The sequence below is a fragment of the Mesoplodon bidens genome, assembly GCF_964165515.1.
Source record: "Mesoplodon bidens genome assembly, chromosome: 4".
NCBI classification, from domain to species: domain Eukaryota; kingdom Metazoa; phylum Chordata; class Mammalia; order Artiodactyla; family Ziphiidae; genus Mesoplodon; species Mesoplodon bidens.
In genome coordinates, this window is record NC_138160.1 from 140,993,583 (window position 1) to 141,012,697 (window position 19,115).

General features: G+C 48.1%; 1 protein-coding gene across 1 annotated transcript in view; it reads right to left on the reverse strand.

The window, feature by feature from the left end:
* Window positions 1-1,062: 1,062 nt before the first annotated feature.
* SUGP1 (SURP and G-patch domain containing 1) overlaps window positions 1,063-19,115 on the reverse strand; it is a 29,216-nt gene continuing 11,163 nt past the window's right edge. The window contains exons 8-14 of the mRNA XM_081231450.1: window positions 10,952-11,307; window positions 4,528-4,634; window positions 3,502-3,679; window positions 3,009-3,115; window positions 2,028-2,173; window positions 1,553-1,682; window positions 1,063-1,254 (exon numbers count right to left, since the gene is read on the reverse strand). Coding sequence (XP_081087576.1) covers window positions 1,228-1,254; window positions 1,553-1,682; window positions 2,028-2,173; window positions 3,009-3,115; window positions 3,502-3,679; window positions 4,528-4,634; window positions 10,952-11,307 — 1,051 coding nt within the window. The 3' untranslated portion in view covers window positions 1,063-1,227. The remainder of the gene's footprint in view (window positions 1,255-1,552; window positions 1,683-2,027; window positions 2,174-3,008; window positions 3,116-3,501; window positions 3,680-4,527; window positions 4,635-10,951; window positions 11,308-19,115) is intronic.

Sequence of the window (19,115 nt, forward strand, 5' to 3'; positions counted from 1 at the left end):
CTGCTGAGACTTCCAGACCCTGAACTCCCTCACTGAGACACTCCCCAGGCCACCTCCACCATAGGTCCCACTTCCTCTTTAAGGCATTCACCAGTCTCAGATTGTGTTAGGGGTCAATGGCCACAGCCCCAGCAGACTGTGGGTGCCCAGGGGCAAATCCCATCCATGTGACTCACAGTCAGTGCTGTGTTTGCTGAATGACTGTGTGAACTGCAGGCTGGCCCAGGAGCCTGACGCCAGCTTGAGTCCTCAGACCCCATGAGCTCACAGGGGTTGAGCAGGACCTACTGGGTACGTGTGAGGCAGGGGGGTGAGAGGTAGGGGCTCCTCAGTTTGCCAGGCCCCCCCTGATACTCCAAGCATGGCTCACAGATTTCTGAGACCCTGCCCAATCTGCTCACTCAGCAGCTGCAGTTGCACAAGATCCCCAGGTGGTTTCTGCACAAGTGTGAGGCACAGGCCCTGGAGATGTGGCAAGCTCTCCTTGGTCTGGGCTACCCACTAGCCTCCCCTCCTCCAGTAGGCGTGTGATGTCTTAGTACAGTGTATCCGTCCATGAAGCTGTCCCCCAAAGGCACGAGCCCTAGGGACTCGTGTGTCCACTATACCTGTAGGACCCAGGGCAGCTAGGGTAGCCTGGGCTGCAGCCATCACTAGCCAGGTTTGTTGTGCGTGTGTGTGTGGGACCCTGTCAATGCCACCTGTCAAGAGAGGTTGAGGGGCACAGGTGTGCCCTGGGTCCACCTGCCTTGTGGGTCTGAGGGAGGAATGGGCCCTGCCTGGAGACCCCTCCCCAGCCTCCTTCTGCAGTGCAGTGCTAGGCTAGGAGGGGAGTCCCTGATGCCCCTGGCCCAGGTGCAGCCAGGTCTTGGCCAGCTGGCCGCCCCTCCCCTCTCCAAAGGTCCTCCCCTCAACTCCAACCCAGGCCGATGGGGGACCCCATAAGCAGACAAAAGGTCCCGGTGGTTTTCCAGGATTCCTTGGTGCTAGGCAGCCTTCAGAGCAGCATCCTGTCCCCACCTGTCCAGCCTGGCCCTGCTAAGGAACAGGAGGGGTTTCTGGTGATGGCAAGACCAGGCTGCCATGGCAGGCAAGCGCCGGGATTTTAATACACAGCACGACACTCGCAACAATGGGAAGGGCAGGCAGAAAAGCAGGCCGGAACATTCCACAGTCCAGGAATGGTCGGTCTTTTGGAAAGTACATGTGTGCATTTTTCCAGAACACTCAGTAGTAAGGCCGTCTGGGGTTGTTCTGTGGGAAGCAAGAAAGATGAAAGGGGAGGTGGTTATGCTGTGCTAAAGGGGGCTAGCAGTTCCTCCCGTCTAGAGCCTAGCGGAGGCAGCTGGCCCACATCCTCTAGAAGGAAGGGCAGGCTTTGGGGAGGCGAGGCAGGCTCGAACAAGGTGGAGAGGTGGGGTGGGTCTGCTGGAGAGCCTAGCTGGACTGCGGAAGGAGGGACACTTCTGTGACCAGCACCACCACCCGCCTACAGCGGAGGAACTGCGGCAGCCCGGCCACAAGCAATATAGGGGGATAGGGACACACGCACCAGGGGGTTGGGCCGGAAGCGGTAGGCCAGCATCATCCTCTTGCGGAAGGCCTCGTACTCGTCATCTTCCTTGGAGAGCTCGGCTGGCCGGTCAATGCCAAAGCCAGCACCATCTACCGTGGTGGTGCCCCTGCATTGGGGCAACGGGTGGTGTGAGCCGGGGAGCGGGCTGGTGCCGGCAAGAGGGTGGGTGAGGGACCTGAGCTTGGGGCAGGGAGGCCTCACCCACCCTGGCTGGGCTCAGTAGCAGCACCCCAATGCAGCTCAATGTGGGGGCTATGCTGGGCTGGGTGACATCTGTCTGGGACACTCCTGGCACTGTGGGAAGATGGAGAGCCCAAGACGGCCCAGCCACCAGAGTCCAAATCCCTGACTCCCAGCCCAGTGATAGGGCTGGACCCAGGCCCTGGGCCTATGTCTCCGTGTGGGACTTTTCCTCTCCCCCGTCCCCGCTGGCATTGGAGGCCACACTCACTTATTGACTGGGTTCTTGATGCCCTGGCCTTCTGAGCCCAGGCCATCGCCCTCCTTCCAGCCCATCTTCATCAGCATCTGGTAGCCAATGTTCTCTATTGTCAGCTTGAACTCCTTGTACTCTGAGTAGTCAGGCTCACGGCCCTCCTGCAGGGGGAGGAGGTAGCCGTCATCCACCAGGCCTGCAGCCATCCCCAGTCCCAGCCCTGGCCTGAAACCCCACCCCCACATGGCCGCATTGGCCGCTGGGACCACCTGCCCACCTGCCTCCCCACCACTAAGTCAGACTCCTCGAGAAGAGATCAAGCTGCCCCTTCTAAGAGGCCCCAGGGCCAGAAGCAGTACTGAGCTAGCTCCCTGGTGGCCAAGTCAAAGAGGGCAAGGTGACAGGTCACACAGGCCTTGTCCACCATGAGAAAGATTAATGGCTCACCAGTGAAGAAAAATCCCATGTTCCAAGAGCAATCTGTTACACAGCGTGCTAAAAAGAGTGCTGTGGTCACATGAGGTGACTATCACATTGGTGAGATTATGTGGTGCAAAGCAGTTTTTTAAAAAACCCTCAAAAGACTATGTGGAATGTTCTATGTCAGCCCTCTCCTCTTGAGCATGAAGGCAGCATGGGAAGAACAATTTGACTCTGGAGAGCCCAACACGTGGGGGCGTCTGCCTGAGAAATGCTTTGCCTGTAAACTGCATTTAATTGGCTCCACTGGAAGCAGAATTTCCCAAAAGCCCCAGCAAATGTTTCTAAAGCAGCAGTTGAGATGCTATTTGCTAATTCCCTACACAGATGGCACCTGTCATAAGCAGGTGCCACCCGTGGCAAGAGGGTCCTACCCCTCTTGTGAGCGAGGGGGCCCGAGGCCACCACAGGTGCCTGCCACATAAGGAGGCTGCAGGAGGGGCTGGGACACTGCACAGGCTGCCTGCTAGACAGGCTCACAGCCGGGGCTGGGGCCTGGGGCCCCTCCCAGCCTACCTTCAGGGCCTTGAAGGTCTCCATGAACTTCTCCAGCTCATCGGGTGGCAGGAAGTCTCCGATGAAGTGTTTGCCCCGGCCCATCTTCGTCAGCTGCTCCGCCCATTCTGCCCAGAGATGGGGTAAAGGTGAGAGGAGGAAGGAGGGTGTGGCAGCCCCACAGCAGAAGTAGGAGTCTCGGGGGCAGTCTGGGGCCGTGGGGAACGAGGCAGCTGGTTGAGACCTCGAGCCCTGCTCTCCCACGCAGCCCTTGTGTACCGTGTTCAAACGCCAGTGAACACTCAGAGGACCATCCTTTTGCCACTGAAGAAACAGGCACAAAGAGGCCAAGTCTCTTGCCCAAGGCCTTACAGGCTGGAGAGGTGGCTTAAGACCCCAATGTGGTGTCTCCAGGCACTTCCTGGGCCAGTCAGTGGGCTTCCTAAGCCCACAGCACCCTGAAGAAAAGGGCACCCCCCCCCACCCCACCCCTGTAACTCGCTCCTTGGCCCACCCCGAGTCTTGTCCATCTCCATGCGCCGCAGCTGGTGCTCCCAGGTGCCCAGCTCGCTGTCCACCTCCTCGTCGCTGTCGTAGCCATGCTGGTGCTGCTGCAGGGCCTTCTCCCACAGCAGCTGCATGTCCTGCATCGCTCGCTTGTGCTGCATGATCATGTCGTACATCTGTTGCATCTGTGGGCGGCACACGCCAGTGAGCAAGGCCGTGCACTGTACGTGCAGGAAGCTAGCCCCCTCGCCTCCCCTGTGCATGCTGGGCACCCCTTTTCCCCCCTCCCTGGAGCAGGCACAAGAGCAGGGCTCAGAGCAAGTGTTCAGGAAGGCACTGAGTCCTGTGTCAGGACATGCCCTGGGTTCCCTGAATCTCTATTTTGAGCAGGGAGGACCCCGCTCTGTTTCACCCAGAGCCCGGCCTGGAATCTGGAATATCCTGGGCACCATCACTGTGGACCAAATGAGGGCGACGTGGGCTCCTGACCCTTGGGAGGGTCGAGGGTGATGTGATGGGGCTGCCAGCCTGGAGGAGGTGGCCCAGGTAAGCTGTCCCAGCTGTCCATATCCTGGCCACAGAGCTCCCTGCTGAGCCAGCCCTCACTCCCAAACTGCCCAACACCAACTGAATGGCTGTTGCATCGTTCAGGGCACCCAGTGCCAGACAGGCTTATCCTGTACTGAGTGCTGCAGGGAACTGTAAGATAAGCTTAAATGGAGACTATCCAGTCAGGACCAGCCCACGAGCGCAGTGGGAGGTAGCTGTGGAGCATCAGCTGAGAAGGCTGCCCAGGCAGCATGAGAAGGCCTGGGCTCTGGGCCCAACTGTGGGCTTGGGAAGGACCTCAGGGGGTGGCTTGCCATTGATGGGGGACCCATCTGTCCAAGAGCCTCTCCCCTGACTGTGGGATCCACCTGGCACAGGGGGGCTCAGGAAGAATACACCATGACCACGGCACCGCAGGGCAGGGTGGGAGACGATACTCCAGCAGCCCCTTGGAGCCTGCCTGCCCTGCCCCCCAGGGCCTTACCTCCTGCTGCTCCTTCAGCTGCTTCTTCTGGGCGTCCGAAAGCTCTGTGACACCCACCAGACCCACGGGCTTCCCCTTCTCGTAGCCTAGACCCTTGAGGTCCTGAACTAGAAACAAGACACAGGCTGGTCAGCAACAGACACGTGGGCTTAGCCATGCATCTGTGTCCCAGGCAGAGTCCATGTGCTGACGACACCTGATGCACTTGGCCCATGTGGCAGGACACTTAAGTCGGAACAGTTAGTATGCATGTCACTTGATGACCTCGGGGGGCTTTGCTCCGCTCTATCGTGTGTACTCAGTTCCATCCCCACATGACTGCTCCAGGCAGGCTCTACGACCCCACACTGCAAATGCTGACACCAAAACTCAAGAGGTCTGGGGCCTCACTCAAGGTCACACAGCTAATGGGTGACAAGGCAGGGAATCTGCAAAGCCAGAGATGCTTGCACACAGGCTCTTGGAAGTAAGCCCTACGGTGAACAGATACCTTATGTAGACACACAGGTTTGGAGTCTGGCATACGACTCAGCTGCGTGGTTCTGTTAGCTCCTTCTGGGGAAGCAGCCAACCATCTTTAAAGCAACTGACATTTAAGCTGGCATCACCTTTGGAGCTTGGCTGGAGCCTGCAACGCTAACTCACATCAAGATGCTGCAATGGCCCCATCTGGGTGGTGGAAACCACCACCCTTCAGGTGGTGGCTTCCTGGGGAAGAAGCCAGGCAGAACAGGATGCAGAGGCCCCTCTGGGAGGATGGAAAGAGCCAGGTCTTCCCAGCTCAGCGGGGTTGGGTCGTCGCCTGCCAAGAACCACCCTCAGGTGCTCCTGGACCCTCAGATTGCACACCAATCCCTCCTCGGTCTATGGGGGCTCTGAAAGATGTTGGAGAGCCCCATGCAGAGAGCAAGGGAGCCAAGGTCTGGGCAGCCTGCTGTGTGACTGGATCACGCCCACAGTCCCTTTCCTTCTTGGGCGACTTCACCAGTGAGAAGGCAGGTGGGGGCTGCCCACGCTTCCCTGGGGACAATGTGGGCCAGTGGGGCTTGAATCTGAATCTGAGACTTCAGAGCCTGTACTTGTCCCCTAGAATGTGAAGGACCTGGGAGCTGGGGCTGGACCTCGCGGACATGATCTCAGAGGTGGGGGTGTGCATGCGTCAGAAGAGCCCTCACATCTGAGCACCCTCCTTTACAGCGGGCACCAGGTTTGGCACTTGAGCAGCAATCCGACCCTAGGCACCCTCAACCCTGGGTAGAGGTGCTATCTAGAGCCCCAGGGAGTACCAGACTTTTCAGTCAGTAGCTTTTCTCTTTGGCCAAGGGAGGCACTCAGCCAGAGACCACTCTTAGAGCTGGGCGGGCAGGGCCAACAGGCCAGGCCAGCCCTGTGACCTGGGTGAGATGCCTTCCCCATCAGCCCATCCTTGTGTGGCAAATGTGGGTGTTGGCACCAGGGCATATATGACTTTTCTTTGTGTCTGTGTGTCCAGCTCCAGTGAAGTCAGGGGTGAGAGAGGTTGAGAGCGTTCTGCCCATGGTGCAGGCTCTGTGGTGAGGGAGTCAGACAGACGGCAGGAGACGGCCAATTATCAGTCACCAACATCATCTGCAAAATGTGATGACAACAGACCCCCACCCTTATGGGTTTGTGGTAGAAAATGAGAAATGAGGCCACACGTTGGCTGTCCCTGAAACTGCTGTCAAGGAGGGAGAAGCTGGAGATCACTGTGCAAAATTGACTGTAGCAATTATTGTTCTTATCACTGTGCATTTCCTGAGCTTTCTATGACAAAACTGAATCCAAGTACTTTAAAGCTTAAGGGAGAAAACAGGACTATCTATATGTTGTCTATAAGAGACTTACTTTAGATATAAAGACACAAGTAGGTTGAAAGTCAAAGGAAGGAAAAAGAAATTTCAAGCAAATAGTAACCAAGACAGAGCTGCACTAGCCATACTAGTATCAGACAAAATATACTTTAAATCAAAAAAGGTTATGAGAGACAAAGAAGGACGTTATATATTTTAAAAGATTTGATACAGAAGGAAGATATAACAATTAAATATATACACAGACTTAACAACAGAACCCCAAGATAAATGAAGCAAAAATTGACAAAACTGAAGGGAGAAATAAACAGTTCCATAGTAACTGTTAGAGATTTCAATACCCTATTTTAAATAATGGACAGAACATCTAAACAGAAAATCAATAAGGATATAGAGGACTGAACAACACTATAAACCAACCAGACCTAATAGATATCTATAGAACATGCAATCCAACAACACCAGAATACACAGTATTCTCAAGTACACATGGAACATTCTCCAGGATAGATCATTTGTTAGGCTACAAAACAAATTTTAATAAATTTTAAAAGACAAATCATACCATGTATCTTTTCTGATCACAATGGAATAAAGCCAGAAATCAGTAATAGAAGGAAAACTGGAAAATTCACAAACGTGGAAATTAAACACACTCCTAAACAACAAATGGGTCAAAGAAGAAATCACAAGAGATGAGAAAATGCTTAGAGATGAATGAACACAACAGTGCAACACACACCCAAACTTACGGGGTGTAGCAAAAGCAGTGCCAAGAGGGAAATGTATAGCTGTAGATGCTCACGTTAAAAGAAGATAGGGCTTCCCTGGTGGTGCAGTGGTTAAGAATCCACCTGCCAATGCAGGGGACATGGCTTCGAGCCCTGCTCTGGGAAGACCCCACATGCTGCGGAGCAACTAAGCCCATGCACCACAACTACTGAACCCGTGCTCTAGAGCCCGCGTGCCACAACTACTGAGCCCGTGTGCTACAACTACTGAAGCTCGCATGCCTAGAGCCCGAGGTCCGGAACAAGAGAAGCCACCGCAATGAGAAGCCCGCGCACTGCAACAGAGAGTAGCCCCAGCTCGCCACAACTAAAGAAAGCCCGCGTGCAGCAACGAAGACCCAATGCAGCCATAAATAAATAAATAGATAGATAGATAAATAAAGACCTCTGATCGATACCTAACTGTACATCTTAAGGAACTAGAAAAAGAAGAGCAAACTAATTCCAGAGCTAGCAGAATGAAGGAAATAATGATTAGAATGGAGATAAAAGAAACAGGAAATACAAAGTACGAGAGAAAAATCAATGAAATCAAAAGTTGGTTTCTTGAAAAGACCAACGAAATGGACAATCTTTAGTTAGACTGCCTAAGAAAAAAAGAGAAAAGACTCAACTACTAAAACAATAGGGGGATACAGCGGTCCACTTTATCTGCAGGGGATGCATTCCAAGATCCCCCCAGGAGATGCCTGAAACCACACATAGTACTGAACCCCGTGTATACTACATATACATACATATGTATGATAAAGTTTAATTTATAAATTAGGCACAGTAAGAAATTAATGACAATAGCTAATAATAAAATAGAACAGTTATAACAATATACTATTATAAAAGTTATGTGAACGTGGTTTTTCTCTGCCTCTCAAAATATCTTATCACAAATGTAATGCCTTTTCCATTTTAACTAAGTACTCAGCACACACTATGGCCATAACTTTCACAGTTTGAGGTATGACAGCAAAACTAGCAGAGACTTCTTTTTCCTTCTTCACAGTTTCACGGATAGATGATTTGTTCTTACCATAGATCTTGGAGACCTCAGCTTAAGTCAAGAACTTTTACCCTTTCACTTAAAGGAAATACTTGACGGCTTCTCTTTGGCATGTCTAAATTGCCAGCATCACTACTCTGTGCTGTGAGGCCATTATTAAGTGAAATAGTAAAATAAGGGTTATTTGAACATAAGCACTGCAATACCATGACAATCAATCTGATAACCGAGTGACTACTGGTGACTAATGGGTGTGATATGCTGGTCAAAGGGATGATTCACATCCCAGGCAGGGTGGAACAGACAGCACAAGATTTCATCACAATACTCAGAATGGCACAAACTGGATCACCTAGAATGGCACAAACTGCCAAAACGAACTCAAGAAGTAACAGAAAACTTGAATAGACCTATAACAAGTAAGAGGACTGAATCAATAATCAACTCTCCCCTCCAGCCCACCAAAGAAAAGCCCAGAACCAGATAAATGCACTGGTAAATTCTACGCAAGTTTTAAAAGAAGAGTTACCATCAGTTCTTCTCAAATTCTTCCAAAAAGTTAAAGCAGGACACACTTCCTAACTCATTCTATGAGGTCAGCATTATCCTGATACCAAAAGCAGACAAAGACAATATAAGAAAACTACAGACCAATAATCCTTATGAGTATAAATGCAGACAGAAATCTGCAACAAAATATTAGCAAACCAAATCCATCGGCATGTAATTAATTAGTAAACTAATTACTTACTACAACGGAGGGGGATTTATTCCAGGAATGCAAGGGTGGTTTCATCATACAAAAATCAATCAATGTAATATTCCACATTAACAGAATGAAGGGAAAAACCCACATGATCATTTCAATTGATGCAGAAAAAGCACTTGACAAAATCTAACACTCTTTCATGATAAAAACACTCAATAAACTAGGAACAGAAGGGAACTTCTTCAACATGACAAAGGCCATCTATTAAAAACATACAACAACATCATACTCAATGGTGAAAGAACAAAAGCTCTCCCCTTAACATCAGGAACAAGGCAGGGATGCCTGCTTTCACCACTTCTGTTCAGCACAGTACTGCAAATCCTAGCCAGAGCAATTAGGCAAGAAAAAGAAATAAGAGACATCCAAATTGGAAAGGAAGAAGTAAAACTATCCTTATCTGCAGATGACATGATCTTATGTGTAGAAAACCCTAAAGACTGTTACCCTAATAAATGAATTTAGCAAAAGATAAAAGATACATAATCAACACACAAAAAATCAGTTGTATTTCTTATACTAACAACAAATAATCCAAAAAGGAAATTTTAAAAAAATTCCATTTGCAACAGCATCATAAAGAGTAAATCACTTAGGAATAAACTTAACAGAGGTACAAGACTTGAACAACAGAAAGACAAAACACATTGAAAGAAATTAAAGAAAACCTAAGTAAATGGAAAGCTATCCCATGTTCGCAGATTGGAAGACTTAAATGTTGTTAACATGTCAATACCTCCCAAAGCAATCTACAGATTAATACAATCCCTATCAAATCCCAATAATGTTTTCTGCAGAAATGGAAAAGCCCATCTGAAAATTCATACAAAAATTCAAAGGACCTCGAATAGCCAAAGTGTGAGAAAGAGGAACAAAGTTGGAAGACTGACACTTCCGATTTCAAAATTTCCCACAGAGCTACAGTAATCAAAACAGTGTGCTACTGGCATAAGGACAGATATATAAACCAGTGTAATAGAGCAGAGAGCCCCAAAATAAACTTTTACATCTATGGGATTTTTGACAAGGGTGTCAAGAGACCATTCAATGGAGAAAGAACAGTAGTCTCTTCAACAAATGGTGCTGGGAAAATTGGATCTCCACATGCAAAGAAATGAAGTTGGACCCTTATCTTATAACATATATAAAAATTAATTCAATTTAAGAACTAAAACTATAAAACTCTTAGAAGAAAACATAGGGGCATACCTTCAAGACTTTGGATGTGGCTATGGTTTCTTAAAACCAAAATCATAGGCAACAAAAGAAAAAATAAATTGCACTTCATTAAAATTTAAAACTTCTGTGTATCAAAGGACATTAAGAGGATGAAAATACAGCCCATAAAACTAGAGAAAATTTTTGCAAATCATGTATCTAAATGGGGGTTAATATCTAAAACATATAGAGAACTCCTACAACTCAATAACAAAAAGACATACAACCCAATTAAAAAATGAGCAAAGGACTAAAATAGACATTTCTCCAACTAAACTATACACTGACCAATAACACATGAAAAGATGCTCAACACCATTAGTCATTAGGGAAATGCAAATCAAAACTACAATGTGATTTCACTTTACACTTACTAGAATAGCTATACAATAAGGCGAGAATGGGAAGAAACTGGAACCCTTGTGCACTGCTGATAGGAATGTAAAATGGTGCAGCTGCTGCAGAACGCAGTTTGGCAATTCCTCAATAAGTTAAACAGAATTACCGTAAGACCCAGTGATTCCACTCCTAGGTATATACAAAAAAGAATCAAAATCAGGGATCCGAACAGTATTTGTAGGCCAATGTTCACAGCAGCACTACTGACAATCGCCAAAAAGTGAATATAACCCAAGCTTCTAAACAACTGATGAATGGATAAACAAAATGTTGTCTATCTGTACACTGGAATTCTATTCAGCTGTGGAAATAAATGAAATTCTGACATGTGCTTCAACACAGATGAACCTTGAAAACATTACGCTCAGTGAAAGATGCCAGACCCTCCCCAAGAGGCTGAGGGAGGGTGTCGGCCCACCTGACAGAGGCGAGGGAGAAGCATCCACATCCCTCTGCACCAGCTCGGCAGGCGGGAGCTCCACCTTGTCCTCTTCAGGACCCCACCGGCTCTTTCGCTTCCTCTTCATGTTGGCTGTGGTGGCCGGCTTCCCTGGAGCAGCTGAAGGTGGGTTGACGTTGGGCAAGGGGGCAGATGAGGTAGGGCAGGCAGTGGCGGTGGGCATGGACCCCAACGGGGTCTCAGGAGGAGATTTGCGCTTCAGTCCGAGGTCAGGTGCCGTGGGGGTGCCCGTGGGACCAGCCTTGGCTTTCCGGAACTCCTCCAGCTTCTGGTGGTAGTACTTGTACCCTTGGCTGTTGGGTTCATACAGAAAGCTGCAAAAGAGAGTGGGGGGCACACCGTCATTGGACCTCAGCCCCCTACCCCTGATTTAGGGCAGAAGAAGCTTGGGCCTTGTGTAGGCACACTGGGGTCAGCTAGGTCACTTCAGGGTCATGTCAAGATGGAGGTCTCTATCGTGACCCCTGTCCTGCCAGGCCTCAGTGGCTGCTGGTGCTGGTGGCCCAAACTAGAGGAACAGTGTGACATGGCCACAGCCTGTCATGATGCTGTTCCTGTGAGCTGAGGGCCACTCCAAGCCCCTACCCCATCTTTATTGGATGCCCATCACAATATCACTGATCCCCTGTTTCGTAGGAAAAGGTGTGGGCTCTCTCAGACCTTCCCCAAGCTCTGCCAGGCTTCTTCCCCTGCTGTCCTAGATGAGTGCACCAGTGCCTACAAACCAAGAAATCCTGAGTTGCGAGAGACACCTGGTGCCAAAAAGGGCAGGATTTGTCCCAAACTTGACAGCTGGGCATATCTGTGCTCCTTTCTGATGCACCCTTGAGAGGCATCAACAGTGGACAGAGACAAAACAAAGACACTAAACATCAGAACAGACAGGGAGCTCACTAACAGCCTTGCTGGTAGCTGTTGGTCCCCAAGCACAGAGCAGGAGGTGCTGGGTTCAGAGCTGGCAGAGGCTGCAGCTCCTTCTGCACCTGCCCAGCATCTCTCAGACTATGCATGTACTGAGCCAACAGTCCCACTTCTAGAGTCCACACCAGAGGTAAGAGTCACAGCACAGTTCCACATAGCAAAACCTGTGCATAGCAGAGATTACAAAGCCCTTGACAAGAAGGGGCTAGACTTGCACTCATGAACCTGGAAAAACAGTCACGGCACAATGCTGTACTACAAAAGCAAAATGCAGGCTCGAGGATGCTGTAAATTCCTTTTGTATAAAAGGAAATTAGCAGAAAACAAATCCACATACTATTTCTACATGTCTACGTCAGAGATGGGAGAGGGATGGAGGACTCCCAATCCTGCTAACATCCTAGGGTGGGATGGAGGGATGGGGAGACTGTGTCATCTTCCTTGTATTCCTGGGTCATGGTACAAGCATGTACACCCTTCAGAAAACCCAGTGTGGAACATTTGTAAAAGTTAAAAGAAACAAAGATTAACAAAATCGTTAAGCCTCTAGCCAAGCTAAGAAAAAAAGAGAGAGGACACCAATTACTAACAACAGAAAAGAAAGGGGGGCCATCACTACAGATCCCATGGACATTAAAATTACTACGGATTACTATGAACAACTCTATGCCCACAAATTTGATAACCCAGATGAAATGGGCCAATTCTTTGAAAGGTACAATCTGCCAAAACTCACACAAGAAGAACTAGACAATCTGAACAGGCCTATTTTTATTAAAGAAATTGAATCAGTAATTAATAACCTTCCAAAAGTTCACTGGTGAATTTCACCAAACATTTAGGGAAGAAATTATACCAATTCTGTACAATCCCTTTCAGAGAACAGAAGCAGAGAGAATACTTCCTAACTTACTCAGTTACCCTCATACCAAAACCAGGCAAAAACATTACAAGAAAAGAAAACTATAGACCAACATCTCTCATGAACACAGATGTAAAAATCCTTAAGAAAATATTAGTAAACCTAATCCACTAATGTATAAAAAGAATAGACACCACAACCAAGTGGGATTCATTCTAGGCAGGCAAGACTGGTTCAACATTTGAAAATCAAGTAATGTGGGCTTCCCTGGTGGCGCAGTGGTTAAGAATCCACCTGCCAATGCAGGGGACATGGGTTCGAGCCCTGGTCTGGGAAGATCCCACATGCCGCAGAGCAATTAGGCCCATGCACCACAACTACTGAGCCTGCGCTCTAGAGCCTGCGAGCCACAACTACTGAAGCCCGTGTGCCACAACTACTGAAGCCCGTGTGCCACAACTACTGAAGCCCGCTTGCCTAGAGCCTGTGCTCCGCAACAAGAGCAGCCACTGCAATGAGAAGTCCGCGTACTGCAACACAAAGAGTAGCCCCCGCTCGCCGCAACTAAAGAAAGCCCGCGTGCAGCAGTGAAGATCCAATGCAGCCAAAAACTAAACAAATGAATAAAATAAAATAAATTAAAAAAAAAGAAAATCAAGTAATGTAAGCCATCAGGTCAACAGGCTAAAAAAGAAAAATCACATGATCATATCAATCACTGTGGAAAAAGTGTTTAATAAAATCTAATACCTATACATGAGAAAAACTCTCAGTAAACTAGGAGTACAGGGGAACTTCCTCCACTTGATAAAGAATATCTACAAAGAACCTACAGCTAACATCATACTTAATGATGAGAAACCTCAAGCTTTTCCACTAAGAACAGAAACAAGCCAAGAATATCCCACCTCCCCAATGCTTTTCATCATCATTCTGGAAGTTCTAGCTAATGAAATAAGATGAGAAAAGGAAGTAGAAGGTATACTGAGAAGGAAGAAATATAACATGATCGTCAACATAGAAAAAACAGCTGAAGGACTTCCCTGGTGGTCCAGTGGTTAGGACTCTGCACTCTCACTGCTGAGAGCCCAGGTTCAATCCCTGATTGGGGAACTAAGATCCTGCAAGCCACACAGCGTGACAAAAAAAAATAAAAATAAAAAACACAGATGAAAGAATAGACCAAAAAACCCTGGAACTTAATAAGCTATTATAGCAAGGTTACAGGATACAAGGTTAAAATACAGAAGTCAATCACTCTCCTATATACCAGCAATGAACAAGTAGAACTTGAAACTAAAAACACAATACCATTTACATTAGCATTCCTCCATATAAAATACTTAGGTAAAGTGTAACAAAATATGTACAAGATCTATATGAGGAAAACTAAAAAACTCTGATGAATGAATTCAAAGAAGAACTAAATAAATGAAGAGCTATTCCTTGTTCACAGATAGGAAGACTCAGTGTTGTCAAGATGTCAGTTATTCCCAACCTGATTTCTAGATTCAATGCAATTCCAGTCAAAATCATTTATTCTGTGGATATTGACAAACTCATTCTAGAGCTTATATAAAGAGACAAGCAACCCACAATAGCCAGCACAATACTGAAGAAGAACAAAGTTGGAGGACTGACACTACCTGACTTCGGGACTTACTGTAAAGCTACAGTAATCAAGGCAGTGGGGTTATTAGTGAAAGAATGGACAAAGAGATCAACAGAACAGAATAAAGAGCCCAGAAACAGATCCACATACATATAGTCTGCTCTTTGACAAAGGAGCAAAAGCAATACAATGGAGCAAAGACAGTCTTTTCAACAAATGGTGCTGAAACTGGACATCCACATGCAAGAAAAAAAACAAACAAAGAATCTAGAAACAGACCTCATAGCCTTCACAAAAATTAACTAAAAATGTATCACTGACCTAAACGTAAAACATAAAACTATAAAACATAGGAGAATACCTACATAACCTTGGGTATGGCAATAACTTTTTAGATACAACACCAAAGGCATGATCCATGAAAGCAACTGATAAGCTGGACTTCATTAAAATGAAAAACTTCTGCTCTGCAAAGGACAACATTAAGAGAATGAGGAGAAAAAGCAACAGACTGGGAGAAATATTTGCAAAAGACACATCTGATAAAGACTGTTATCCAAAATATACAAAGGGGACTTCCCTGGTGGTGCAGTGGTTAAGAATCCACCTGCCAATGCAGGGGACACAGGTTTGATCCCTGGTCCGGGAAGATCCCATGTGCCGTGGAGCAACTAAGCCCATGTGCCACAACTACTGAGCCCATGTACTGCAACTACTGAAGCCCGCACGCTTAGAGCCCATGCCCCACAGCAAGGGAAGCCACTGCAATGAGAAGCCCGTGTACTGCAACGAAGAGTAGCCCCCGCTCACCGCAACTAGAGAAAGCCCATGTGCAGCAATGAAGACCCAACACAGCCAGAAAAAAACAAAAAAAAACAAACAAAAAAACCCAAAATAAACAAAGAACTCTTAACACCCAACAATAAAAAAAACAAGCCAATTAAAAAATGGGCCAATGACCTTAACACACACCTCACCAAAGGTTTACAGATGGCAAATAAGCATTATGAAAAGATACTTCCCTTCATGTCATCAGGAAAATGCAAATCAAAACAATGAATATCACTACACATCTATAAGAACAGCCAAAATCCAAAACACTGACAACATCAAATGTTGATATGGAGCTACTGAAACTCTCATTCATTGCTGTGGGGAATGCAAATGGTACAAGCCATTTTGGAAGACAGTTAGGCTGTTTCTTACAAAACTAAATATACCATACAATCCAGCAATCACACTTCTTGGTATAAAAGAGTTGAAAATTTATGTCCACACAAAAACCCTGCACACTGATGTTTACAACAACTTTGTTCATAATTGCCAAAACTTGGGAGCAACCGAGATGTCCTGCAGGAGGTGAATAGGTAAATAAACTGCGGTACATCCAGACAATGGAAAATTATTAAGTACTAAAAAGAAATGAGCTATCAAGCCAAAAAAAGACTCAGAGCAACCCTAAATACGTATTACTAAGTGAAGGAAGGCAATCTGAAAAGGCAACATACTATGATTCCAATTATATGACATTCTGGAAGAGGCAAAACTACGTGGTTGCCAGGGGTTAGGGAGGAAAAAGGGATGAACAGGCAGAACACAGGGAATATAAGGGCAGTGAGAATACTCTGTATGATATCATAATGATGGATACATGTCATTACGCATTTGTCCAAACCCATAGTATACACAACACCAAGAGTGAACCCTAACTATAGACTTTGGGTGATCATGATGTGTTAACATAGGTTCATCAATTGTAACAAATATACTATTCTGGTGGGGGATGTTGACAATGGGGGAGGCTGTGCATGTTTCGGGGAAGTGGGCACATGGGAAGTCTCTGTACCTTCCCCTCAATTCTGCTGCGAACCTAAAACTGCTCAAAAAATAACATCTTAAAAAAAAATTAAGAGACGAAAGCAAGAAGTCGTTCAAAGAGGGAAGGGAGCAGATGGCTGAATTTAAAAAAGACTCGTAGCAACCGGAACATGGATTTAAAGTGATTTGGTTCCTCCAAGAAAAGCAGACCGGGGAATTCGCCCACTGGGGCAGGGGGGCAGTTCCTAGCGGGGTGGGTCTCCTCTAGGCTCACAAGCTTGCCATTTCCTGGCCTCAGCTGCTGATTCATGCTGATTCTCCTCCAAGATGCTCTGAGAGCCAGCACCCAAGAGCCCCCCATGGGTATGCCTGTCTGTGAGGAGCATAACAGCTCACTATGGGCCCCGGGCACAGGTGCAGGGGATTCTACAACGAAGACCCCCTCTGACTGGTGTAATCCCACCCACAGGGTTAACCAAAGTTACCACTTTAGTGTCTTTTCCTTCCAGACTTTTTCCACTGCAGATTTATTTGAACAGAGCTGTGATTCTATTTTCCGTATCCTGATATTTTAAGAATTTCTTAACCCGACAACATAAGGCTTTCCTGTTAGAATGCAGTGTAGCATGGTGGTGAAGGCATCTCCACCAACTGGCCTCCTTGCCTTGCTCACCTGTTAAAGGCCAGCATGCCAGGTTGCTGTAAAGATCATGGTTCACCCAGGTGATGTGTTAGAGTCACACGTAGCTTGAGGTGTGCTGGCTGCTACCACCTTCAACAACTTGCCTTCTGATGGCCACGATTCCACTGGGGAGATGCAGTTATAGGAGTTTAGCCCACTGGGGCTGGACTTTCATTGTGTTACTAATTTTTCAAGACTATGACAGTGCTATGTATATAACATTATTTCTGGGGATGGCATCTCAGAAGTAGAATGACTGGTCAAAGGAACAGGTATTTCCAGCTTCTTTACAGATGAGCACAGCTATTGCAATTGTTTCCCAAAACTCATAGCTGCTGGGAAATCAGAAGGGAAGGGCCAAGAGCGGCAGGAATACGAGGTGGCTGTTAGATTTGGGTTGAGAGGAGCTGCCTTGCACCTGACCCCATGTGAAGATGAAACAGTCTGCTTGGTATGAACCTGCATGCCTTGCCCAGGTCCGGACGCCTGATCCTCCCTCGTTTACTATTTCCCCAGTGTGTGGAGTGCCAACTGTAGTTCAGTTCTGGTGTCGAAATGAGCTCCCCCAGACCATGCTGGTCACCTTCAGCTACTTCTCTGCCAGACACCCCCAGGCTCTGTCCTCATCCGTGGCAGTCACCCTCTAGCCTCCATCAAAGCCACACCCAACAAGCTAGATGCCTGCCAGTAATGCCCGAACAAGGTGCAACAGCTGCAGGGAGGGCCTGGAGTCACTTGTGGCGATAATGTCTCTTCGCTTTGACCCCAGGGAAAAGGCTTGGCTGGAGTTGCTGAGCCCTGGACCCCTGTGACCAGGGAGAGCCACCTGCGCTGGGGGTATTGTACAGAATTCCATTACGTCGCCCACTTTGCCTGAGATAGATTTTTTTGTCAGCTCTTGTCACGCTAAGTGACAGTACACTAAGTTTCCTGTTTAAATAATCTTACTTAGGTAAATGAAGAAAAAAAAAAAGACGCAGTGACTTAGACCGTAACACTGCAACACTGGTTTGGGTAGTGCAGAGTAGTGGCCGATACCACTATGTTGTGAGGAGATCCTGGGTCTCCTGAACTCTAGATCCAAACACCCCACAGCCCCCATGAAAGCTCCTAGCTGCCCAGGTACCAGACACAGGGACACCTGAAACCCTCAGCAGCCCTTCCCCACCCCCGGCCCCATGCGATGGTTCCCTTCTGCCCCCATGTGCGTCAACCTGGTGTGCCTGACCACCCTCCACAACTGTGGCCAGATAATCCTGGAAGAACAGTTGACCCTGTGACTCCCTATGCAGACCCTCCAAAGGCTCTCAGTGGACACCTGAGCCCTCTGGGACCCAGCCCGGCCCGGCTCCAAGGCCCATCTGCACCGCATCAATGCTCACCCTGTTCCCCCGCCAAGGTGGCACAGCGCCCGCCATCTCTGCCACTTCACTCCTGCGTGGCAGTCCCTCCAGACGCCCTTCACTTTGTTCCGTGTCTAGCTCAGGCTGGCTCACATGTAGTAGATGCGACTGGCTGCCTGCCCAGCATCCACACCTTCTTCTTTCTTCCTGAGTCCCTGATGGTGTCTAGAGCTACAGAATCAACCAGCCCAGATGGCTGCTGCTCCAGCACTTTCGTTAAAAGCGCCATCGCATCTCCTCACTGACTGAGTGGGGACTTGTGTTACTCGTGGCCAAAAGTGTCCTCATGGGTGCATCACCTCCACAACAGGCTCAGTGTCCACCTCACAAACCTCTGCTGGCCCCCGCCCTGCAGCAGTGACCACCCCTCCCACACCCCAACATCCGGCCCCCCCATCCGCCTTCCCCCACAAAGAGCTGGGGCTGAACCCACCCAACGAATGACAGAGCAGGGGGAGCACAGACCCAGCCTGAGGGAGTGGTGTGTGACTTCATGGCAGGGGACAGCAGGGAGGTCAGGATGCTTGTTCCACCCACTCTGTGGAACCTGCACACAGGCTGTGGGTTCCCCCTCCCCAGAGCCCGAGGTATCACATTCCCTGCTTTCCTGCCATTTCCCTTGTCGTAAAGATGAGACCCTCAGGATGCAAACAGTGAACAACGATTCTGTGAGTTTCTGCTCGACAGCCTGGCCTATTCTGTTACAAGGGAGCAAGGCAAGTGCTAGAGACTTTCTCCATGAGGCACCTGGAAAACACAAGGCCCCAAAGGTCCCCACACACCTGCCTCAGAGATGATTCAGGGCACCGATGTGCACTTGGGGA